The sequence below is a fragment of the Loxodonta africana genome, chromosome X (assembly GCF_030014295.1).
Source record: "Loxodonta africana isolate mLoxAfr1 chromosome X, mLoxAfr1.hap2, whole genome shotgun sequence".
In the NCBI taxonomy this organism is placed as follows: domain Eukaryota; kingdom Metazoa; phylum Chordata; class Mammalia; order Proboscidea; family Elephantidae; genus Loxodonta; species Loxodonta africana.
Window position 1 is genome coordinate 16,860,890 of NC_087369.1, and position 27,437 is coordinate 16,888,326.

The 27,437-nt window shown below is 41.7% G+C and overlaps 1 protein-coding gene across 1 annotated transcript in view; it reads right to left on the reverse strand.

The window, feature by feature from the left end:
* Positions 1–27,437, reverse strand: part of PIR (pirin) — a 123,337-nt gene that overhangs the window by 9,427 nt on the left and 86,473 nt on the right. Inside the window, exons 7-8 of the mRNA XM_064278024.1 lie at positions 13,854–13,898; positions 4,177–4,259 (exon numbers count right to left, since the gene is read on the reverse strand). Of these exons, the coding sequence (XP_064134094.1) occupies positions 4,177–4,259; positions 13,854–13,898 (128 nt within the window). The remainder of the gene's footprint in view (positions 1–4,176; positions 4,260–13,853; positions 13,899–27,437) is intronic.

Here is a 27,437-nt window from a genome sequence, read left to right on the forward strand (position 1 = left end):
GCTCAGGACAATAATTCACATACATGCTGATGGTCCAAGGTTATAAATAAGTTACGTTATTCTGAATATAATCTAAGCCCGCAGGAAAGGGAAAGGCTTCTATCTAAAATGATTTCTCGTTTTTTCAATGTGATGTTTAAATGACTAAACATTCAACTTCAAAAAAACAAAGACTCAGTTATCCAAAAAGACTTCTTCCCTAAGAGTGGTGAAGTTTTAGTGTCAAACACAGAAATTAGAAAGAAAAGTATCTCAGAAAAAGTTTTAGCCACTGGTTAAAAAAAAAAAAAAGAAGCCATCGAGTTGATTCCGACTCATAGCAACCCTACAGGACAGAGTAGAACTGCCCCCATAGTGTTTCCAAGCAGCGGCTGGTGGATTCGAACTGCTGACCTTTTGGTTAGCAGCCGAGTTCTTAACCACTGTGCCACCTACATCATTTATCATTTAATCTAAAAGACAGGTATCATTAGCGTTTTGCGGGGCTTTTGTTTGGGTCGTACCTGCATTCTGGGGGCAGGAGGGAGGGGAGAGAGTTGGGGATCAAGAGAGAAGGGAAGAGGAAATGCCAGCCTCCTTATGTATGTGCTGACTGCTCAGAACGTAAGTGTCTGAATTCAGAATATTCACCTTTTATGAGTGATGAACATGTCATATAGTTTACATATTTTGAAATGATAAGAATTGGAAGTTTTAAAAATAGAATTTTTGTTCCTTTTGATATTACTCAAATCAAATGGTGACTTGCCACTTGTAATTCAGACAGTAGGATAAAAGGACACGTGTGTTTTGTCTGAAATGAGAAATTATTGAACAGTGGGGAGTTCAGGAGTTTGGCTTCTATCATTTCCGAAATCTGGAGAGTTGTCTAAGCTTCTTTTAATGACTTTTCCACACATTTAACCTCTGAGTGGCCCCCTCTCCTCTAATCCAAACCAGATCTGCTTTGTGTCTTTTTCTTGTTTTTAAATACATCCTTTTTTCTCTCTGTAACTAGCCTAGTTTGCTGAAAGCAGATAATTTTTCTGATAGTGTGGTTAAAAGTCCCAATTGGTTTTACCTTGAAAAGCCCTTGTCTATGGTAACTCTAGGTCCCTGGGTGGTGCAAAAGGTTTCTGCTCGGCTGCTAAGTGAAAGGTTGGTGGTTTGAAACCACCCAGTGGCACCACAGAAGAAAGGCCTGGCAATCTGCTTTCATACAGATTATAGCCAATAAAACCCTACGGAGTTCAGTTCTACTCTCTAACACATGGGGTCACCATGAGTCGAAATAGACTCAATGGCAATGTGTGTGTGTGTTTAAATGGTAACTTTTTTTTAAAGGTGATTTTTTTAAATTGTACTTTAGATGAGGATTTAAAAAGCAAATTAGTTTCTCATTAAGCAATTAATACACATTGTTTTGTGACACTGGTTGCCAACCCCACGACATGTCAATACTCTCCCCTTCTCAGATATGGGTTCCCCATTACCAGCTTTCCTGTCTCCTCCTGCCTTCTCATCCTTACCCCTGAGCTGATGTGCCCATTTAGTCTCATTTTGTTTTATGGGCCTATTTAATCTTTGGCTGATGGGTGAACCTCAGGAGTGACTTCGGTAGAGTTAAAAGGGTGTCCGGGGGCCATACTCTCAGAGTCTCTCCAGTCTCTGTCAGACCAGTAAGATGGTAACTTTCTCTAAGGTCCCAAATGATGACAATCATGTAAAAGCAAAGTGAGTGAAAGGCCCATTTAAGACATGAGTCCCCGTTTGAATCTAAGTCAAGGCTTTTCTGGAGTTTGATGGAAAGACCAAGACAGAAGTAATAGAGGCCCACTTACTGCTTCATGTATAATCATCCCAATTAAAATTCATGATCTTTTGGGACTCAGACTGTGTGTGTCCCCCCCCCCGCCGTTTGGTGTACCTTCTCAGAGTTCCTGGTGTAGAGATAGGCCCTTCAGGCTTTACTCAGAAATTGCTTTATTTACTTTAAAATTTGCTCTTGTTATTCCATAAGTATTATTGCCACTATTTGTTTGGAGTTCCACTGATGGCGATAATAAATGATCAAAACCCAGATGAAGGTCCTATGATTCATTTAAGGTGTTGGCCACTTCCAAACCATGAGTAGCGAGTCATAGTTGGTTTGACTGACTATAAGTATATAACCTGAGATGGCAGCAGGGCTGCAAGAATGACCTGAAGATCATGCATTTGCCTCAAGAGCATTTATTAGAACGATGTATTACCTGAAAAAAGACCTGAACAGAAACTGAGCATCTGCATGGCTTAATTGTATGCCACTGTTCTTGGTGGACTCTATTGTTTACACGTCTTAGGTCAATGAACAGACAAAAAAAATCAACAGTTATCAGTTTGAAAAAATTAATGGCTTATTTTGGTTTGAACTTCTACATATCAACAAGCAAAAAAGTAATCTTTAGCTTTAACAGGGTGTTTTGTTTTATTTCTGTCTTCCAAAGTTTATTTTAATCAAATGTTATACTTGGCCAACAGTTCATCTTTATTGAACTAACAAATTTCCCCATGCATGGTGTCAATTAAAGAGTATCTTATCCTCAAGCATGGTTTTGAAGACGGCCAATGGGGCTGTGTTTGCTAATCCATGAGGCTTGGGACCTTCTCAATGGGGCACTAGTAGAAGATGGGTCTAAGGATGAGACTGAGCCTCTCATTTCAAACTCACGTTCTCCTGATGAGGAGGCATCCCAATGACCATCACTCAGGGCAAGCCCAGAGTGCACAGGGAGCTTCCACTCTTGGAACAGAGTTGTTGCTGGGTGACTGACACCAGCCTAGGATTAAATGGTCAGAGTAGCCTGGGGTTGATCCCAATCTCTAAGAACCTTAAAAAAGCTAAATCAATTTTGAAGCCACTGTTGGGGTTTGAGCTTCTTCTAAGAAATCAAAGGTTCTGGCTTAAAGATTCTTAAATTTAGCATATAATCATCCATTGCCGCCAAGTTGATTCCAACTCAAAGCAACCCTGTAAGACAGGGTAGAACTGCCCCATAGGGTTTCCAAGGCTGTAATCTTTATGGAAATGGACTGCCACATCTTTCTCTAAAGCAAAGCAACTGGTGGGTTTGAACCATCAACGTTTTGATCAACAGCTGAGCACGTAACCACTGTGCCACCAGGGCTCCTTATTGTAAACCAAGCCCCCTGCCTTTGCTGCCTATCATGACGACAGGAGCCCCAGTGGCGCAGTGGTTAAGTGCTTGGCTGCTGACCGAAAAGTCGGCAGTGTGAAAGAAAACCCTACGGAGCAGTTCTACGAGTCGGAATCAACTTGAAGACAATGGGTTTGTTTTTTTCGTTTGGCATGGCAGACTTCAAAATAATGGTCATGAAAGGCAATTTCCCCCTCTGAGTGAAGAAGACAAGGGTTCCAGCAGTCTGGCATGAGCTGGCCTGACAAGGGCCAAACGCTATGGGATAGAGCAGGGGAAGCTGGGGCAGAGAGAAGGTATGATCTGCATTGTCCTCTCCTTCCCCACCACTCCTGCCCTAGAGGTTGGCCACTGTAGAGGAAACTGTCTGCACTTCTGGTCAACAACCAAGAGGCATGAGGATGGAGGACACAGAAATGAAGAGCAGTGAAAGGGCAGAAAGAACAGAAACAGAAGGAAGACAGAGAAGAAATCAGCTCTGCATTGTTGACCTCAGAGCTGTACAAGGGAGGTTGAGGGCAGCACTGGGGAAGTCACACCTTCCTCCTTTGCCTCTTCCCCAGGCTAAGGCTAGTTCCCAGTGAGGAGAGTCCTGGCCAGGAGCCCCAGGGAGTCGGGGTCCCTTAGGGCCTTTTTCTAGTTGCAGAAACTGTTATGTGCTCTAAGCCTTAGGGCCTAAGGTATGAATCCTCATTAGGTAACATGTATCAGGCATGACTACCTGTAAAACTAGATATTTTAGATCAGTGAACTTTCCAGCTGCCATGATTGGGTACCCACTATGAGCTAGATCAGGTGCTGTCAATTCCAACGCATAGTGACCCCATGGGACAGAGTAGAACTGCCCCATAGGGTTTTCTAGGCTATAATCTTCATGGAAGCAGATCACCAGGTCTTTCTCTCCTGGAGAAAAATTCCAGATACACAGGAAATGTAGGCATTTTCCTTCTCCAACTTGTAGAAAGTACAAGGGAAGAAAATGAAGACTGCCAGTGCTTACCTTGTTCTCTACCTGGACACTGTCACCTTCCCCCAGCACTGCTGTGTGATGAGGTTCTATTTTTTGTTGTGCATCATCAGGTCCTACAAAAAAGATGATGCACCAAATTTATACTCATACGGGTACATATATGGTTAGCTACATTACTGTTGTTCGTTGTGGAGTCAGCCCCCAGCTCACTGTGACCCCATGCACGACAGAACCAAATGCTGCTTGGGCCTGTGCCACCCCCATGATCGACTGGGGATCGGACTGCTGAGATCCATAGGGCTTTCATTGGCTGATTTCAGAAGTAGCTTGCCAGGCCTTTCTTCTGACTCCTTCTCGGTCTGGAAACTCTGCTGAAACCTGTTCAGCACCATGGCAATATGCAAGCCTCCACTGACCAATGAGAGGTGGTTGCACATGAGGTACATTGGCCAGAAATTGAACCTGGGCCTCTTGGATGGAAGGCAAGAAGTCTACCACTCAATCACCCGGTGCCCCAGATTATGTCAACTTCAGAAGTAAGAGGCTTAGGCATCTCATTAACTCTGTTGGTTGACTGTCTTTGTTATTAACCAAATCTGAAACTGGCTGGTTTCCAACATAAAAAAGAACAGGTAGGTAAATCCTCAGTTGAGTTTCCATTTATACTTCTAATGTCATGTCCAAATAGATGCTCAATTAAGAAAAAAGAACTTGGCATTAAGGATGGCGTAAGAATGTTTCCTTGGGTAAGTTATAAACCTCATCAAAATCAAGCATACGCAGGAAAATTACCCATCCATTCAGAAGACTCCCCCACAGCACTTATCAGTGGGTCTTGCTCATAATTCAATAGCTGTTGTTCCATAACTATCCAACTTACTTATATTTTAAATTGAATTATTCTATGATTATCTCATGAGTATATGTTTCATTTCCCCAAAGGGATTTTGAATAATTTGAATGCACGGAACCTGCTTCGCACTTCTTTGGAGTTCCCCATAGTGCTAAGCAATTGTAGGTAATCGATAAATACTTGCTGAAATAAATCAATAATGGCCCACCAACACACCGTGCAAGTATTCTTCTCCATCAAAGATTTAGGCCAACAAATGTCATAGAGGCAAATGATAGAAATCCATCGATTTCTCCCTCAAGCAAGAAAAAAGAGGTCTGGGAGCCTGAGAAGAATCTCACTGAGAACTGGGTGCTATTGATATGGGGCAGTATTTTATTAAGTGTGCTTTACTGAGATTCCCTGGAAGCAATGAGCCATGTCTTTCTGTTCAACTAATTCATATATAACACCCATTATCCTTGTGGTCCATTCCTGGCCCCACTTTTATCACATAGAACGTTTCATGATACACAGACCGAAACTGTTTATAAAAACTTCTCCATTACTTTTTAATGAGTGAGCTGGTAAGAGCCAGCTCTCAAAAATAATGCTGAATTGGGATTTCTCTGTACCTCCTATCAGGGTAGCTTGCTTGACTAAAATCTTTATTTAGAAACTAAGAGTTCAGCTTGTCCAAAGGCCTCAAATTCTAACTTTACACGGGATGCAATTTCTGCCTTACTCTCTTTGCTGATATACAAGACTCGCAGTGTTGAGGCTGAGGAGGCCATCTGAAACGCTCCACCTTAAAATAACCAAAACCAAACCTGCTGCCATCGAGTCGATTCCGACTCCTAGCGACCCTGTATCACAGAGTAGAACTGCCCCACAGGGTTTCCAAGGAGCGGCTGGTGGATTCCAACTGCCTACCTCTTGGTTAGCAGCCGTAGCTCTTAACCACCACACCTCCCCACCCTAAGACAGACCTTTCTCATAGACACCAGAGTCAGGCTTCTAGTTAATCATTTAACCTGTCCCTTTAGCTTCCGTATTATTATAGGACATGTTTATAACAGGGTCACAAAATAGCAAAGACTGATTTCCATCTTCATTTCCAGGTCATTTCTATGACATTTTCCCCATCTTGTTATCTCCTGAACCTAAAGTAAGTCTCAAAGAAAAATATACTTCATTGTTCCTGACTACTTGCAATTATAAATAGAGCCAAATCAGATAATGAGTAGTTTCCATTGGGACTCTGTGCCAAGAATGCTAAATCTAATAGTGGAGTCAAGGAAAATTTAACTGAAAACAATTTAATTGCACATATTATTTGTTTGCCTAAACAGTCATAAAAGGGCAACATGACTCGAAAACATATTTTAAAGGTGGTGGGGCATCTTCAGTGTGCAGTTCATTGCTGTGCACTTTTCCCTTATGCCAGTTTCTTATTCTTTTCTTTTCTTCTCTTTATACAAACCCACTAACTCTGCTCTGGTGTTTCCATCACAGATTTTGATAATACCAATTTTATATGTACGGCTGAAGCCCTCTTACCTGATGCAATGAAGATCGTTAATTGAAATGGCCGTCAAACTGCCTCCGACATTTTATTTTAAATTAAAGCATAAATGTGCTTTCATTTGCCAAATTTTCGAAATACAGGTAGTCCCCAACTTACGACGTATTCAAGTTATGACGAACCACGTTCAAGAACATCTTTTTATTTATTTTTGTATATCTTATCGTCAGCAATACGTACTACACACACGTTGCAGTGCTTAATTTGCTGATGTTATCATTCCCAAATGTTCACTCACAGACATTCAATGATTTATAAAGATACTGACAATAAACGGCAATAATAATGAAAACTGTTTTTTTTAAAAAAGAGGTTTGACTTAAGTCAAAACCTACTTATGAAGGAGTCGTCAGAACAGAACCCTACCGTAAGTCGGGGACTACCTGTAGTCAAGGTGAGTCTGCTGATTGAAGCACTGTCTTTTTTTATAAAGCATGCCCATAATGTAGCCCCTAAATCCTTCTAGATTATTCTGACTTCCCTCAGTCTTTCACCATCATCTCTCCCATACTAAATCAAAAGCAATTTTTTAGTGATTCACTTTTACAAATCATTTGACTCAGTTATTCTAGAATTACCAACTCTCTTTCACACTTATTTCATTAATTTACATATTGTTTAATGAAGTTATATAACTGCAATTACAGTTACAACTGGCATAAACAGGCGAGAACAGGCACAACTGCCTGTAGGTCCACTACAATTCAGCTGGGGCAAGCAGCAATGGCAGGTAGACCAGGAAAGAGCTGGTCCTCCTCGATGGCCAGGTGCCTCACTTAAGGTGTTCACCAAGGACTGAAAAACACTGGTTAATCCAGTTAGTTGGGTAAAACAAAAAGCCTGTTGCCATCAAGTCAATTCCACTCATGGTGACCCCATATGTGCAGAGCAGAACTGTGCTCCATAGGGTTTTCAGGGCTGTGACTTTTCAGAGGCAGATTACCAGGGCTTTTTTCGAAGGCATCTTTGGGTGGGTTCAGGGTTCAAACCAGCAACCTTTCAGTTAGTAGTGTGGTGCTTAATCATCTGTGCTACCCAGGGACTCTTTAGTTGGGCAAGGAGAGGTCAAGTAAGAGAGCTTCTACTCCATGTATGTGTTTCCTCAACTGTATTGTAAAACCATGGGCCATGTCAAACTTCTTAATACCACCCAGAACCAGAAGCAAAAGGTTGAGCACAAATTAAGCATGGATAGTGTGAAATAATTTACTGCCTGCATAAGCCAGTTAGCTCTCAGTTCAATAAAAAGAAAAAACAAAAAAAAACCATTGCCATCGAGTGAATTCCGACTCATAGCGACCCTATAGGAGAGAGTAGAACTGCCCCATAGGGTTTCCAAGGAGCAGCTGGTGGATCTGAACTGCAGGCCTTTTGGTTAGCAGCCGTAGCACTTAACCACTATGCCACCAGGGTTTCCCTCAGTTCAGTAACCACAGGCAAATATTTTGAGGTTTCTAAATATAGGCAGTCCCCAAATTAAGACGGGGTTCTGTTCTAAGGACTCCATCATAAGTCGGTTCTGACTGAATACCTTATTTATCTTTTTTTAGTTTTCATTATTGTTGTCTTTTATTATCACTATCTTTATAAACCCAATTTTTGTCTTTGGGGGTTGGCAACATTACATACCAATTTACAGATATGATGACAGCAGCCAATTACGTGCCGCAATGTTGTATGTAGTATGTATTACTAACAATAAGATGTACCAAAAACAAAACAGACAAAAAAAAACCGACAGTCCTGTAAGTGCGGTTTGTCATAACTCGAATACACTGTAAATCGGAGATTACCTGTACAATATTTTCTAAGCACTAATGGGAGCCCTGGTGGCATAGTGGTTAAGAGCTCGGCTGCGAACCAAAAGATCAGCAGTTTAAATCCACCAGCCACTCCTTGGAAACCTTATGGGGCAGTCCTATTCTGTCCTATAGGGTCGCTATGAGTCGGAACTGACTTGACGGCAATGGGCTTTTTATGGTATACTTGATAGTGGTCTTTCTAGGGGACTGGCATTCAAGCTAATAAAATGTACCTAGGTTCAGGGATGCAAGATGTAAACTTTCTACCCTCCTGGTGACTTTGTTAATGTGAACCTCATTTTCACCGCAGCTGCAGTGAAGGGGTTCCTTACTAGTAATTTTGGTATCTGCTGGTTTTCCAACCATGTAGTTTTATTTTCTTTTTATTTTAAAAAAAAAAAAACATCATATGCTGCAGATTTCAGCTGATGGCTGGTGAAAGGACTCGTTGCCCCAGCAAAAGGTAATTGTCAAAGGGGTCTCTCTCTCGTGCACCATGATTAAATCTCCCGAACAGTTATTAAATTCAACAGTCAGCTTAGGAGACTCTCCGTTGTTGAAAAACACATGTATCAAAAATTAACAAGATCCCTGAAAAGCACAACACATCTCAAATGAACACTTTCTTTTAATAAGAATGCATTAATTCTCTTCATTTTAGTTCTGTTAACTCCTTCTCTTCTTCAGGGTAAAGCATTACAGCACCATTACATGTCTTCACAGTATGTACTCTGAACTTGAAAATGTCTAACTTCCATAACTAATAGATATCCAGCATTTTCTAATGTTCAAAACTCCACCTGTCTGTACTCAATGGAATGTACCAATGTTCACCTTTTAAGCACTTTGTGCATCAATTAATATTTTGAATAGTCCTCCTCAATCTCCATTTGATGTAATTTTTCCAGATTATTTTCTCAACTAAAATTGCAGCCTATTTATTCCATCCCAATACACTAAGTAGGGAGACAAGATCTACTGCAACAGAAGGAGGTGTTCCACATTCGGAGAAAGACAACTGCCTGCTTATCTATTCCCGCCATCTGTGGCTGGCTGATGCCCTGCTGCTTTTATAATGCAGGATAAAATTGAGGCAGGGAAGTTAGAAAGCTTTTTCTGGATTCTCTCTATAAACCAAAAACCAAACCCACTGCCGTCGAGTCAGTTCCGACTCATAGCGACCCTAAAGGAGAGTAGAGCTGCCCCATAGGGTTTCCAAGGCTGTAAATCTTTATGGAAGCAGCGGAGCCACTGGTGGGTTTGAACCGCCGACCTTTTGGTTAGCAGCCAAGCACTTTAACCACTGCACACCAGGGCTCCTTATTCCCTCTACAGACTTTATAAATCAGTACATATTAAACAGCTATTTTTGTTATTTCTTTTCCTCTGGCTATTTGGTTTTGTCTTTTTTTTTTTTCTCATTAACACTCCTAGAAAGGGTGGGTAGTCCCCAGGTGGTGCAAACGGTTAAGCGCTCGACTACTAACCAAAAAAGGAGCCCTGGTGGTGCAATGGCTAAGTGCTTGGCTGTTAACTGAATGGTTGGTGGTTTAAACTCACCAGCCGCTCTTTGAGAGAAAAGACCTGGGAATCTGATCCTATAAAGATTACAGCCTAGGAAACCCTATGGGGGTAGTTCTACTCCGTCACATGCTCTGTCGGAATCAACTGGACAGCACACAACAGCAACAACACTAACCAAATGATCGTTGGTTCGCATCTGCCCAGAGGTGCCTTGGAAGGAAAGCTGACTGATCTGCTGCTGAAAAGGTCGCACCCATTGAAAACCCTCTGAGAATAGTTCTACTCTGCAACACATGGGGTCATCATGAGTCGAAATCATCTTGACAGCAACTGTTTTTTTTGGGGAGGGGGTAGTAGGTAAGAGGAAAGAAAGGAGATAAAATTCAAAAGATGTCATTTGGCAGGTCACTCACTGGCAAAAGCAGAGTCCCTAAGATGCCCATTTTGTGAGTGGAGTCTCTCCATGGTCCAGTTTACTCTGGACAGATGCAAGTTCAGTCCAAGGCTACAGACCATGACCCCATCTCCTGCCAGATGTTTTGCACTTGTAGCCGGTGGTCACAAAGGAGGACCAGGCCAGTGAGTAGAGATGATGAGGAAACCCTGCCCCACCTGGAGAACAAGGGCAAGTGTAGGTCATGTTTACACCGTGAATTGCAGTTTTTCAATTGTTAACTGCTTAGACCAAAGGTCTATCAGGCAACAAGGCTACAACTACTGATTAAAACACACTGTGAGGATGATGTTGTCGTTTTTCTTCCGTTCATCCTCTACAATGTCATCGAAACCAAAATCAGTGGGGAGCTTTGCTGTCTTCTAGGGGCTGGCAAACTCCCACTGCCAGCTGACTATTTTTGTGCTAAGGAAGGTTTTTACATTGTTAAATGGGTGGTAAAAAAAAAATCAAAAGAACAGCATTTCAAGACAAATGAAAGTATAAAAAAAATGGAAAGTATATGAAATTTAAATTTCACCGGCTATAAATAAAGTTTTATTGGCACAGAGCCACGCCCATTCACCCATGCATGGTCTGGGGCTGTTTTTGTGCTACAAGGGCAGAGTTGAGCAGTTGCCACAGAGCCCATCTGGCCCTGGCAAAGCCAAAATATTTACTATCTGATTCTTTTTGAAAAATGTTTCTCATTCTATGCAAATATTTCTGGTATCTCTACCACTTTAGAATTTATGTACTTTCTTTATTGCTTTCCATTTGTGCGGATTATTTTATTTTGTTGCTCTTGAAATCATAAGTTAGGGGTGCTAACCTGTTGCTGTCAAGTCGATTCTGACTCATAGCAACCCTATAGGACAGGGCGGAACTGCCCCATAGGGTTTCCAAGGAGCGGCTGGTGGATATGAACTGCCAACCTTTTGATTAGCAGCCGTAGCTTTTAACCACTGAGCCACAGTTAGGGGTGCTAACTCCATAAAAATATTTTTTCTCTCCAACTTTATAAAGTACTATGTGATTCTGAGGGTTTTCAAAAGATCATAAAAACAAACAATGCCTCATCTCTCCCAGATGGTTAATGTGGAATTGTAATTCTACTACATTTTTTCCACATTTTCTTGAATGCTAAAATAAATTGTGCTTCTGACCTGTAACTGAAATGCTATTCAGAAGAAAAAGGAACTAAACTCATTTCTACCATATTAGAAGTTCAAAATACATGGGTTTGTGTTACCATTATTTTCCAGAAGCATCGTTTCAGGCAACCGAACACCTCTTTTAAAGGATGTATACCAGTTGCCATGGAGTTGACTCCAACTCATGGCAACTCCACGGATATCAGAGTAGAACTATGCTGCACAAGGTTTCCTTTCTTTTTTTCTAAATGATATTTTACTGTGCTTTCGGCAAAGGTTTACATTTTAGTTTCCCATTCAACGATTTCTACCCAATTTCTTCAGTGACATTGCTTACATTCTTCACAACGGGTGAATATTCTGTTATTTCTGTTCTGGTTGTTCTGTTTTCCATTAATCTAGTTTCCCTGTTCCCTTACCTCCTCATCTTTGTTTTAAAGTAACCTGTTGACAGTTTGGTCTCATATAGATGACTTTTTAATCCATAGGGTTTTCATTGGCTGACTTTTCATAAGTAGGTTGCCAGGAATTCCTTCTGAGGTGCCTCTGAGTGAACTCGAACCTCCAACCTTTCAGTTAGCATGTGTTTGCACCTCTCAGTGACTCCAAAGACTGTACAGAATGATTTCAATAGCTGTGGATACAGCCTTCTAGCTCTGAGCAGTTCTCAGCAAGCCAGCTGTCTGGGGCTATCTAGGGCTGTGTTGCCCAAGGTGGCAGCCATGTTAGGGCCCCAGGAAGTTTGCGTTTTCACAGAAGCACAGCCTGACCCCCAGGTTCAAGGACGAGGAGTTTATTTGGGATGTGATCCCAGAAGTTGGGAAAGTTACAGAGGAAAGGGAAGGCCCTCAATAAAGGGTGTGTTATCGAGAACACTCCTGCTGCAGGCAGCTCTAGGAAAAAGCCTCACACACAGGCCTCACAGTTGTCCTACCTGAGGGCCAAGATGCCTTCTGGGAGTGTTAATTCCCCAGGGTTTACATCCTGCCTTGAATGGGGTGGAGCAGCCTTCTCTGGTTTTCAGGAAAGCCCTCATGCAAAGCACTGCACCTACCAGAAGCTGGAAGTTGTCCAGTGGGCACTAAGGAGGTAAGACCCAGGGATGAGGGTGGGGTACCAATGGCATCTACTTCGGGTTTTTATGTCAATCCCCCAGAGGGCTTTTTTCCTGGCACCACTGGCTGCTTCAGGATGCGGAGGTGGGAGCAGACACAGGCAGGAGCCAGCCTGCTTGCTAAGCCTCACTCTCCCACTCTTTCTATCCCCTGGCTCTTCTGTTGCTGGGGAGGTCAAAGGACTCAGACTTGAGCAGACAAGTGAGATGATGTGTTCCCTGTGGTGGGTGGGGCACGGGGAGCAGGGCTGAGAATTCCTTGGTTCTGGTCCTGGATCTACCAATATGTAAATAGCTGCCGACAAGTCAGCTCTGACTCAGGGCAACCTCATGTACAAAAGAACGAAACGTGCTCGGGCCTGCATCATCCTCGGCATCGCTAGCTTGTTGGACTCCTTCATTGCAGCCATTCTGCCAATCCATCTCACCAAGAGTCCCCCCTCACCAGCCCTCTACTTCACCAAACACGATGGCCTCCTCCAGTGATTGATTCCATCATATGATGTGTCCAAACCAAGTGAGTTGGGCAACGTTCTGTTGTGATCCATAGTTTGCATTAGCTGATTTTCAGAAGTAGATCGCCAGACCTTTCTTCCTACTCTGTCTTAGTCTGGAAGCTCTGCTGAAACCTGTCCACCATGGGTGACCCTGCTGGTATTTGAAATATGGGTGGCATTGCTTCCGGCATCATAGCAACATGCAAGTCACCACAGTATGACAAAATGACAGATGGTGGTGGACCAGTGTGCAACCTTGGACAATTTCAGTACCTTCTTTAGATATCATATTCCTTATAAGTAAAATGAGGATTGGTGGGGTCTCAAACATCCCTGCCAGAACCAGCCTCAATAAGCAACACATGCAACCCCCAGAATAGGAGAAAGTGGATTTTGAGATTTCTCTGAAGCACCTGGGGCTCCAAACTCACCTCCCAGAACATAGATTCCTTCTCCCCTTGGAGCCCATTATAGCTGCATCCCTTTATCAGGATGGGGAGTGCCGACCTCTTAGTGAGGTGTCAGCCCACACAATTGTGTCTGGATCTTTCGCAGGCACACTGGCCATAATAAAATGGCTGGTGATCTAACTGGTGTTCATATTCTCTTCCCTCTCTGGGCATACCTGTGCTAGGATGTAGAGAGATGGTGTGGGAGGGAAGGAGGTGTGGTATTCAAACACATAAAAAGCTTCCTACCTTTCCTCCCCTTCAGGAGCTTATATTAAAATTGTAATTGAACCCAAAGCAACATACTTACAACTTACCAATATACACATCTCCAGATATGGTATAAATGAAGCTTGTCCACCCTGAAAAGGGACCAGCAACATTAAAAGGTTAGTGTCTATGATGTGAAAAAGAACCAAAAAAACCAGAACCAAACACACTGTCATCAAGTCAATTCTGACTCATGGAAACCCCATGTGTTACAAAGTAGAACTGAGCTCCGCAGGGTTTCCTTGGCTGTGATTTTTGCAGATCTTTACAGAAGCAGATTACCAGGACTTTCTTCCATGGAGCTGTTGGGTGGGTTCGACAGCAAACCATTTGCACCACCCAGGAACCCGTGAAAAAGAACAAGGAATATAAAAGATCAAACTTGGAGACGAAATCCTTTATCTCTTTTGGGTATATATTTCTCAAAATTTAAGTTCTCTGTCTCTCTCTCTCTCACACACACACATACTCCTAAACCTAAATGACTTAGGCCCAAATGTTTAAGAGCCACACAAGGCAGACAGTCTACAATTCACTTGGCCATATATCTATACATTGACAGTTGAAGTATTAACAAACAAGCTGTTCCTTCCAGTTCCAACATCATAGTATTAACTGCAATACCTCAGTCTGGCTTTGTCTTCAGTTCATTAAGCCTCCAAATAGTTACAAGTGTGAAGATAATGCTAAAAATATGCTTGACTTGACTTAGTTGTATTCTAGTTTCCAGTGAGCTCATTCCTTGAGCATTGGCTCCCTAGATGTGGGGATGTATAATCTAGCCGTATAAATGGGCTTCAGATGGTCTGTGGACTCTCTGGAATGATCCACACAATTTGTCAAGTGTGTATGTCTTTCTCGGAAGAGGATGCATAGAATTCACCAGATTTTTACCATGACCCAGGAGGCCAGGAGTCAGAACCCCTGACAACCTGCCATTTGCACTCTCACCACCCCCCCCCCTTTCGTTTTTGTGGCTATTGATGCACTGTATTCCTGGCCAAGAAGAGATGCTGTGCTTCTACTGAGAGACACAGCCCCAGAAATTAGGACGTCACTCCATGTACATCAGTAGAAAAGGAGAAGTTCCTGGAACAGAATGCAGGCAGAGTTCAAGGTTGGAAGCGCAGGGCCCAGCCTGGAGTCTGTCTAAAAGTCGACTTGGAGACAGAGCAAGTGAAAGCAGGCAGGAAGAAGCAAGGAGGACATAATGTACTCTAAGGATGTGGCTGTGACGGCAGATGGCTTGAAATGCACAAGGGAGGCATATAAGGAAAGACGTAACTGATCAAATTTAACATAAAATTGAGTCTGGTTATCTTGCTGGCCTGACAGAGACTGGGGAAATCCTGAGAGTATGGCCCCCGGACACCCTTTCAGCTCAGTAATGAAGTCATTCCCGAGGTTCACCCTACAGCCAAAGATTAGACAGGCCGATGGAACAAAACAAGACTAAAGGGGCACACCAGCCCTGGGGCAGGGAATGGAAGGTAGGAGGGAACAGGAAAGCTGGTAATAGAGAAGCCAGGGTTGAAAAGGGAGAGTGCTGACATGTCGTAGGGTGGTTAACCAATGTCATAAAACAATATGCGTACTAGCTGTTTAATGAGACGCTAGTTTGTTCTGTAAACCTTCATTTAAAGTACAATAAAAAAAAATGAGTCTGGTTAAGAAAATCCAAAGGACAGCAAACCAAACAAACACACACACACACACTTGGGTGAATGCCAGGGGATATTTCTTCACCCTGCTATTTCACAGTTTTTCCTCTCTAAGCCTTTGCTAGAATGGGTTTCAGTCCTCCAGGAGTAATGCTACTTGCTCATATCTCACTCACTCCTTTTTACCCTTATTAAACCACTAGCTGGCTCTTCCACCATCATTTGTTGAACATACACCAGGTGCATGAGTTGCGGGTGGAGGTACAAAGACAAACAAGGCATGGCAAAGGGTGTTCAAGTTGTGCAACCTTGGGGAAGGAGGTTGGTGGTAGACGCTGGAAACCCATGCCAACGGCTAACAGCCCAATTCCACATGTCTTATCCTGACGCTGGCTCGGCAGGAGCATTCCTCTGTTTTCTAAAGGAGGCTGAGCTTCCTATTCCCCTTAGCCTGATTTATAGTCAAGCTCTGCAGTAAAACCCCTTTCTTCTCTGCTTTTTAAAAAACTTAACTCAAAAAAAAAAAAGTTGCTGTCGAGTCGACTCTGACCCATGGAGACCCCATGTGTGTTAGAGTAGAACTGTGCTCCATAGGGTTGTCAATGGCTGTGATTTTTGGAAGTAGATGCCAGACATAGCCACTGAAAATTGTTAAAATTTCTTTCTCAAAGTGCAAATGTCTTTACTGTTTTGTTTCTGACTATAAAAAGTAATTACACATTTACTTAACAACATTTTAAGAATGCAAAAGTGTGTAGCATTTAAATTGCAAATCCTCATACCTAGTTTGACATAAATATTGTTAGCAATTTGGTATTTGTACTTTTTGGTTTTGTTCTTTTTTTTCCATTTACGCACTATTTATTATTGGCTTAAAAACTAGAACAAACAATGTTCTATGTTGGATACCTTGCCATGTCAAAACATAGAGACCTAACTCATCCTTGGAAAAGACTGCATAGCATTCCATTGTAAGGACGCATTGTAATTTATATAACTAATCCCCTTCCTCATGGCTGAAAGGTATTAAAAAATTCATCCTGTCCATGTCTGACAAAAACCTCAAAGCTCTTAAAAAGACTACCTACAGACTGGGAAAAAGTTTTTAGCTATGACATTTCTGATCAGCGCCTGATCTCTAAAATCTACGTGATACTGCAAAAACTCAACTACAAAAAGACGAATAACCCTATTAAAAAATGGGCAAAAGATATGAAGAGACACTTCACTAAAGAAGACATTCAGGTAGCTAACAGATACATGAGGAAATGTTCACGATCATAAGCCATTAGAGAAATGCAGATCAAAACTACAATGAGATTTCATCTCACTCCAATGAGGCTGGCATTAATCCAAAACACACAAAATAATAAATGTTGGAGAGGTTGTGGAGAGACTGGAACACTTCTACACTGCTGATGGGAATGTCAAATGGTACAACCACCTTGGAAATCGATTTGGCGCTTCCTTAAAAAGTTAGAAATAGAACAACCATAGGATCCTGCAATCTCACTCCTTGGAATATATCCTAGAGAAATAAGAGCCTTTACACGAACAGATATATGCACACCCATGTTTATTGCAGCACTGTTTACAATAGCAAAAAGATGGAAGCAACCAAGGTGCCCATCAACGGATGGATGGATAAATAAATTATGGTATATTCGCACAATGGAATACTATGCATCGATAAAGAACAGTAAGGAATCTGTGAAACATTTCATAACATGGAGGAGCCTGGAAGACATTATGCTGAGTGAAATTAGTCAGTTGCAAAAGGACAAATGTTGTATAAGACCACTATTATAAGAACTTGAGAAATAGTTTAAACTGAGAAGAAAACATTTTTTGTGGTTACGAGAAGGGGGAGGGAGGGAGGGTGGGAGAGGGGTATTCACTAATTAGATAGTAGACAGGAACTACTTTAGGTGAAGGGAAAGAGCACACAATACAGGGGAGGTCAGCACAACTGGAGTAAACCAAAAGCAAAGAAGTTTCCTGAATAAACTGAACGCTTCGAAGGCCAGCGTAGCAGGGACAGGGGTCTGGGGACCGTGGTTTCAAGAGACATCTAAGTCAATCGGCATAATAAAATCTATTAAGAAAACATTCTGCATCCCACTTTGAAGAGTGGTGTCTGGGGTCTTAATGCTAACAAGCAGCCATCTAAGATGCATCAATTGGTCTCAACCCACCTGGATCAGAGGAGAATGAAGAACACCAAGGACACAAGGCAATTACGAGCCCAAGAGACAGAAAGGGCCACATGAACCAGAGACTGCATCATCCTGAGACCAGAAGAACTAGATGGTGCCTGGCTACAACCGATGACTGCCCTGACAGGGAACACTACAGAGAGCCCCTGAGGGAGCAGGAGAGCAGTGGGATACACACCCCAAATTCTCGTAAGACCAGACTTAATGGTCTAACTGAGACTAGAAGGACCCCAGTGGTCACGGCCCCCAGACCTTCTGTTGGCCCAGGACCGGAACCATTCCCGAAGCCAACTCTTCAGACATGGATTGGACTGGACAATGGGTTGGAGAGGGATGCTGGTGAGGAATGAACTTCTTGGATCAGGTGGACACTTGAGACTATGTTGGCCTCTCCTGCCTGGAGGGGAGATGAGAGGGTGGAAGGGGTTAGAAGCTGGCGAAATGGACACGAAAAGAGAGAGTGGAGGGAGAGAGCAGGCTGTCTCATTGGGGGAGAGTAACTGGGAGTGTGTAGCAAGTTATTTTATTTTTTATTTAGCAAGGTGTATATGGCACAATAAAAATTATTTTAAAAAAAAACCTCAAAGCTCTTGATTGATCAAGGAAGTTTTTATTTTGGGATCATTTTGATTGTTCTAATCTCACTTCTCCTCTGCCCCTTTTGCTTCCTAGTCCACACATAATTGCCTAGATCAGTTTCTTTCCCTTTTTATCATTTCACTTGATCCAGAAGGAACAAAGATATGCTTAAAAGAATGAGCCAAAACAAAAATAAAGCAAAACAAAAAGAAAAAAAAACTGATCCAGAAGGGACAAAGATTTGCTTAAAAGAATGATCCAGAAGGAACAAATATTTGCTTAAAAAATGGCCAAGTCAATTTTTTAAGCACATTCACCTATTATTACTCCTTACAAAGATCTTCTATTAGGATATAGTGTCCATCTTGGATAGTAGTAACATGATTCATGTGGCTGGCTGGAAAGCCCGAAGTGTTAGAGGGCATGGAATAGGAACAACTGCCTCATCTTCTTCTTTTTTAGCCTGTTGTCCATCTGCATTGGCTTCTATTCCCCAGTTGCCCTTGAGATGACTCTGACTCACAGTGATCCCCATGTGTGTCAGAGTAGAATTGTGCTCCATAGGGTTTTCAATGACTGATTTTTCAAAAGTAGATTGCCAGTCTTTTCTTCCAAGGTGCCTCTGGATGGGTTCAAACCATCAATCTTTCTGCTAGTAGTCAGGTGCTTAATCATTTGCCTGACCCAGGGACTCCTCCCTTGCGTTAGCCCTGTCCATTTTCTCCTGCCTCAATCTTAAAGCTTTCTGATCAGGCAGCAACCAACTAACAGCTCAGTGCTGCCTATATGCTTGCCAAGAACCAGCCTTAACCCCCATCTCATGACTACAGAAAAAAAAGCTCAAGAAAGACATGCCAATTGTGCACCTTTGCAATCTGGGAAAGAGGTGAGCTGTGACATGACCTCATGGGAATGCCATCGAAAGGAAACAAAAAAATGCCCGTGGCATTAATGAGGGACATCAATAATAAAATGCCCGACAAGAATGCAGAGAATGGTAGACACAAAAAGACACTTGAAACAACTGGCCTTCCAAAGCAAGATATACTCCAACTGAGTTGCATGCATTACAGTGTTGTCTGTGTTTATAAGACATGTGCATAAAACACTCAGCCATCTATGTGGTCCAGTATTTTAAACAAGAACAATTGCACCCTACAAGATAATCTTCCACTATGATTCAGTCCACATTGGTAACACTAAACATCATTGCATCAAAGACTAACAGAGAAACTAAGAAATAAGTGAACTTTATGATTTTGAATAAGAAACGTAAAAGCAATGACTTTTGGAATCTAAAGTTTCAGAAGACAGTCTTCTGTGTGCCCAGAATGGAGCCTAACTCTTTGGAGGACAAACTCTCCAGGTTATTTTCTTGCTAATAAAATTGCAAGAAAACAAAAATATATTAGAACTCCTTGGGAGGCTATCCTGTTCTTCAGAAACTAAATCTACATTGAAGTTTTCCTGGCCAACAAGGCATGTAATGTAATACGTATTTTTTTTAACTAAGGTAATATAGTGGCCCCCCACGTGTCTGTCGGTTTGTCATACTGTGAGGCTTGCATATTGCTGTGATGCTGGAAGCTATGCCACCAGTACTCAGATACCAGCAGGGTCACCTATGGTGGACAGGTTTCAGCTGAGCTTCCAGACTAAGACTGGCTAGGAAGAAGGACCCGGCAGTCTACTTCTGAAAGGAATTAGCCAGTGACAACCTTATGAATAGCAGTGGAACACTGTCTGACATATTGCCGGAAGATGAGTCCCCCAGGTTGGAAGGCACTCAAAAGACGACTGGGGAAGAGCGGCCTCCTCAAAGTAGAGTCGACCTTAATAATGTGGATGGAGTAAAGCTTTCGGGACCTTCATTTGCTGATGTGGCACAACTCAAAATGAGAAGAAACAGCTGCAAACATTAGTTAATAATTGGAACATGGATTGTATGAAGTATGAATCTAGGAAAATTGGAAATCATCAGAAATGAAATGGAATGCATAAACATCGATATCCTAGGCATTAGTGAGCTGAAATGGACTGGTATTGGCCGTTCTGAACTGGACAATCATATGGTCTGCTATGCCAGGAACGACAACTTGAAGAGGAATGGCATTGCATTCATCGTCAAAAAGAACATTCCAAGATGTATCCTGACATACAACACTGTCAGTGGTAGGATAATATCCATACGCCTACAAGGAAGACCAGTTAATACAACTATCATTCAAATTCACGCACCAACCACTGGGGCCAAAGATGAAGAAATTGAAGATTTTTATTAGCTTCTGCAGTCTGATATTGATGGAACGTGCAATCAGGATGCCTTGATATTTATGCTGAATGTAAATAGACTAAATGCGCCAATAAAGAGACAGAGAGTGGCAGAGTGGATTAAAAAACACGATCCATCTATATGCTGCCTATAAGAGACACGCCTTAGACTCAAAGACACAAACACACTAAAACTCAAAGGATGGAAAAAATACATTAAACAATGATCAAAAAAGAACAGGAGTGGCAATGTTAATCTCTGACAAAATAGACTTTAGAGCAGAATTCATCCATCACAAAGGATAAGGAAGGATACTATATAATGATTAAAGGGTCAATACACCAGGACGACATAGCCATAATAAATATTTACACACCCAATGACAGGGCTCCAAAATATATAAAACAAAATCTAACAACACTGAAAAAAGAAATAGCTCCACAGTAATAGTAGGAGACTTCAACATACCACTTTCGATGAAGGACATAACATACAGAAAGTAGCTCAATAAAGACACTGAAGATCGAAATGCCACAATCAACCAACTTGATCTCACAAACATATACAGAACACTCCACCCAACAACAGCCAACTATCCTTTTTTTTTTTTTCCAATGCACATGGAACATTCTCCAGAACAGACCACATATTAGGCAACAAGGCACGCCTTAACAGAATTCAAAACAAAATATTACAAAATATCTTTTCTGACCATAAAGCCATAAAAGTAGAAATAAATAACTGAAAAAGCAAGCAAAAAAGTCAAATACATGGAAACTGAACAACATTTTGCTCAAAAACTACTGGGTTATAGAAGAAATCAAGGGCAGAATAAAGAAATTCACAGAAACAAATGAGAAATGAAAACACATCCTATCAGAACCTTTGGGACACAGCAAAAGCAGGGCTCAGAGATCAATTTTTAGCAATAAATACACACATCCAAAAAGAAGAAAGGGCCACAATCAAAACATTAACCCTACAACTCGAACAAATAGAAACAGCGCAGCAAAAGCAGCCCAGGGACACCAGAAGAAAGGACATCATAAAAATTAGAACAGAAATAAATGAAATAGAAAAACAATGGAAAGAGTTAACAAGACCAAAAGCTGGTTCTCTGAAAAGATCAACAAAATCGATAAACCAATGGCCACATTGACAGAAGAAAAACAGGAAAGGAAGCAAATAACCTGAATAAGAAATGAGATGGGGGATATCACAGCAGACTCAACTGAAATTAAAAGAATTGTAACAGAATACTATGAAAAACTGTACTCCAACAAATTTGAAAACCTAGAGGAAATGGACAAATTTCTAGAAACACACTACCTACCTAAACTAACACAAACAGAGGCAGAACAACTAAACAAACCTATAACAAAAAAAGAGATTGAAGAGGTAATTACAAAACTGCCAACAGAAAAAAAGTGCTGGCCCTGGCAGCTTCACTGGAGAGTTCTACCAAACTTTCAGAGAAGAGTTAACACCACTACTACTAAAGGTATTTCAGAGCATAGAAAAGGACAGAATGCTCCCAAACTCATTCTACGAAGCCAGCATAACCCTGATATGAAAACCAGGTAAAGACACCACAAAAAAAGAAAATTACATACCAATATCCCTCATGAACATAGACAAAAAAATCCTCAACAAAATTCTTGCAGATAGACTTCGACAACATCAAAAAATAATCACCATGACCAAGTGGGATTCATACCAGGTGCGCAGGGATGGTTCAACATTAGAAAAACAATCAATGTAAACCATCACATAAATAAAACAAAAGAACCACATGATCTTATCAACTGATGCAGAAAAGGCATTTGACAAAGTCCAACACCTATTCATGATAAAAACTCTCAGCAAAATAGGAATAGAAGGGAAATTCCTCAACATAATAAAGGGCATTTATAAAAAGCCAACAGCCAACATCATCCTAAATGGAGAAAGTCTGAAAGTGTTACCCTTGAGAACGGGAACCAGATAAGGATGCCGTTTACCACCACTCTTATTCAACATTGTGCTGGAGGTCCTAGCCAGAGCAATACGGCAAGAAAAAGAAATAAAGGGCATCCAAATTGGTAAGGAAAAAGTAAAAGTATCCCTATTGCCCTATTTTCTTACGCACAGAAAACCCCAAAGAATCCACAAGAAAACCACTAGAACTAATACAAGATTTCAGCAAAGTATCAGGATACAAGATAAACATAAAAAAATCAGTTGGATTTCTCTATACCAACAAAGAGAACTTTGACAAGGAAATCAGCAAATCAACACCATTAACAATAGCACCCAAGAAGATAAAACACTTACGAATAAATCTAACCAGAGACGTAAAAGACCTAAACAAAGAAAACTACGAGACACTACTGCAAGAAACCAAGTGACGTACATAAGTGGAAAAACATACTTTGCTCATGGATAAGACGACTCAACATTGTGAAAATGTCAATTCTATCCAAAGCGATCTACAGATACAAGGCAATCACGATCCAAATTCCAATGATATTTTTTAACGAGATGTAGAAACATATCACCAACTTCATATGGAAAGAGAAGAGACCCCGGATATGAAAAGCATTACTGAAGAAGAAGAACAAAGTGGGAAGCCTCATACTACCTGATATTAAAGAACCTATTATATCACCACAGTAGTCAAAAAAGGCTGGTACTGGTATTACAACAGATACATAGACTAATGGAACAGAATTGAGAATCCAGACGTAATTTCATCCACCACTAAGGCCAAAGATGAAGAAATTGAAGATTTTTACCAACTTCTGCAGTCTGAAATTGATCAAACATGCAATCAGGATGCTCTGATAATTACTGGTGACTGGAATGTGAAACTTGGAAACAAAGAAGGATTGGTAGTTGGAAAATATGGCCTTGGTGACAGAAATGCATGCTGGAGATCCCATGATTGAGTTTTGCAAAACCAACAACTTATTCATTGCAGATATCTTTCTTCACCAACATCAACGGCGGTTATACACATGGACCTCACCATATGGAACACACAGGAATCAAATCGACTACATCTGTGGAAACAGACAATGGAAAAGCTCAATATCATCAGTCAGAACAAGTCCAAGGGCCAACTGTGGATCAGATCATCAATTACTCATATGCAAGTTCAAGTTGAAACTAAAGAAAATTAGAACAAGTCCACAAGAGCCAAAGTAGGACCTTGAATATATTCCACCTGAATTTAGAGAACATCTCAAGAAAAGATTTGACGTGTTGAACGCTAATGACCGAAGATCAGACGAGTTGTGGAATGACATCAAGGACATCACACATGAAGAAAGCAAGAGGTCATTAAGGCAGGAGAGAAAGGAAAGACCTAAATGGATATCAGAAGACACTCTGAAACTTGCTCTTGAACATCAAGTAGCTAAAGCAAAAGGAAAAAATGATGATGTAAAAGAGCTGAGCAGAAGATTTCAAAGGGCGGCTCAAGAAGACAAAGTAAAGGTATTATGATGACATGTGCAAAGATATGGAGATAGAAAACCAAAAGGGAAGAACATGCTCAGCATTTATCAAGCTGAAAGAACTGAAGGAAAAACTTCAAGCCTCAATTTACAATACTGAAGGATTCTACAGGGAAAATATTAAATGACGCAGGAAGCATCAAAGAAGATGGAAGGAATACACGGAGTCACTATACCAAAAAGAATTGGTTGATGTTCAACCATTTCCGGAGGTAACATATGATCAGGAACCAATGGGTGGTACTGACAGAAGAAGTCCAAGCTGCACTGAAGGCACTGGCGAAAAAGGCGGCTCTGGAAATTGACGAAATACTAACTGAGATGTTTCAACAAAGGATGCAGCACTGGAAGTGCTCACTGGTCTATGCCAAGAAATTTGGAAGACAGCTACCTAGCCAACTGACTGGAAGAGATTCACATCTATGTCTATTCCCAAAAAAGGTGATCCAACTGGATGCAGAAATTATTGAACAATATCATTAATATCACATGCAAGCAAAATTTTGCTGAAGGTCATTCAAAAGCGGCTGCAGCAGTATATCGACAGGGAACTGCCAGAAATTCAAGCCAGATTCAGAAGAGAAAGTGGAACCAGGGATATCATTGCTGGTGTCAGATGGATCCTGGCTGAAAGCAGAGAACACCAGAAAAATGTTTACCTGTGTTTTACTGACTATGCTAAGGCGTTCAACTGTGTGCACCATAACAAATTATGGATAACATTTCCAAGAATGGGAATTATGGAACAGTTAATTGTGCTCATGAGGAATCTGTACATAGATCAAGAGGCAGTCGTTCAAACAGGACAAGGGGATACTGCGTGGTTTGAAGTCAGGAAAGGTGTGCGTCAGTGTTGCATCCTTTCACCATACCTATTCAATCTGTATGCTGAGCAAATAATCCGAGAAGCTGGACTATATGAAGAACATGGCATCAGGATTGGAGGAAGACTCATTAACAACCTATGTTATGCAGATGACACAACCTTGCTTGCTGAAAGTGAAGAGGAATTGAAGCACTTACTGATGAAGATCAAAGACCACAGCCTTCAGTATGGATTACACCTCAACATAAAGAAAACAAAAATCCTCACAACTGGACCAGTAAGCAACATCATGATAAAAGGAGAAAGATTAAGGTTGTCAAGGATTTCATTTTACTTGGATCCACAATCAACAGCCGTGGAAGCAACAGTCAAGAAATCAAAAGACCCATTGCATTGGGCAAATCGGCTGCAAGACATCTCTTTAAAGGGTTAAAAAGCAAAAATGTCACTTTGAGGACTAACGTGGGCCTGACCCAAGCCACGGTGTTTTCAATCGCCTCCTATGCATGTGAAAACCGGACAACAAATAAGGAAGACGGAAGAAGAAATGTCGCCTTTGAATTGTGGTGTTGGCAAAGAATACTGAATATACCATGAAACTGCCAAAATAATGAACAAATCTGTCTTGGAAGAAGTAAAACCAGAATGCTCCTTGGAAGCAAGGATGCCAAGACTGTGTCTCACATACTTTGGACATGTTGTAAGGAGGGATCAGTCCCTGGTGAAGGACATCGTGTTTGGTAAAGTTCAGTGAAAAAGAGGAAGACCCTCAAGAAGATGGATTGACCCAGTGGCTGCAAGAATGGGCTCAAGCAATGCAACAATTGTGAGGATGACGCACGGCACGACTGGGCAGTGTTTTGGTCTGTCGTGCATAGGGTTGCTATCAGTTGGAACTGACTGGACGGCACCTAACGACGACGACAACAACATGAGCAGCTGATATTTGACAAAGACCCAACATTCTCCCTTCTCCACCTGGGGTTCCCGATTACCAGCTTTCCTGTCCCCTCCTGCCTTCTCATCCTTGCCCCTGGGCTGTTGTGTCCCTTTAGTCTCATTTTGTTTCATGGGCCTGTCCAATCTTTAGGTGAAGGGTGAACCTCAGGAATGACTTCATTACTGAGGTAAAAGGGTGTCTGGGGGCCATACTATAGGGGTTTCTCCATTCTCTGTCAGGCCAGTGAGTAAGTCTGGTCTTTTTTGTGAGTTAGAATTTTGTTCTACATTTTTTCCGGCTCTGTCCAGGACCCTCTCCTGTGATCCCTGTCAGACCAGTCAGTGGTGATAGCTGGGCACCATCTAGCTGCGCTGGACTCAGTCTGGCAGAGGCCGTGGTAGACACGGTGCGTTAGTCCTTCAGACTAATCTTTCCCTTGTGTCTTTAGTTTAATTCATTCTTCCTTGCTCCTGAAGGGGTGAGACCAGTGGAGCATCTTAGATGGCTGCTCAAAGGCTTTTAAGACCCCAGATGCTACTCACCAAAGTAGAATGTAGGACATTTTCTTTATAAACTATGTTATGCCAACTGAGCTAGATGTTCCCCGAGACCATGGTCCCCACAGCTCTCAGCCCCAGTTTTCCATTTTTAACATTACAGGTCATTCTTTTAAACACCCAGTAGCAGAGACCAACACTCATCTGTCAGTTGGTCATACTGTGGTGGGTTGCCTGTTGCTGTGATGCTGGAAGCTATGCCACCAGTATCTCAAATGTCAGCAGGGTCATCCATGGCCGACAGGTTTCAGTGGAGCTTCTAGAATGAGACAGACTAGGAAGAAGGACCTGATGGTCAACTTCTGAAAAAACTGACCAATGAAAACCTCACGAATAGCAGTGGAACGTTGTCTGATATACTGCTGGAAGATGAGCTCACTTGTCTATGCCAAAACATTTGGAAGACAACTATCTGGCCAACCGACTGGAAGAGATCCATATTTGTGCCCTTTCCAAAGAAAGGTGACCCAACAGAATGTGGAAATAATTGAACAATATCATTAATATCACACACAAGTAAAATTTTGCTGAATTCAAAAATGGTTGCAGCAGTATATCAACAGGGAACTGCCAGAAATTCAAATCAGACCAGATTCAGAAGAGGACATGGAACGATGGATATCACTGCTGTTGTCAGATGAATCTTGGCTGAAAGCAGAGAATACCAGAAAGATGTTTACCTGTGTTTTACTGACTATGCAGAGGCATTCGACTATGTGGACCATAACAAATTATGAATAGCATTGTAAAGAATGAGAACTCCAGAACACTTAATTGTGCTCATGAGGAACCTGTACATAGATCAAGATGCAGTTGTTTGGACAGAACAAGGAGATGGCGCATGGTTTAAAGTCAGGAAAGGTGTGCGTCAGGGTTGTATCCTTTCACCATACTCATTCAATCTGTATGCTGAGCAAATAACCGAGAAGCCGGACTATATGGAGAAGAACGGGGCACCAGGATTGGAGGAAGACTCATTAACAACCTGTGTTATGCAGATGACACAACCTTGCTTGCTGAAAGTGACGAGGACTTGAAGCACTTACTGATGAAGATCAAAGACTACAGAAAAACAAATCCTCA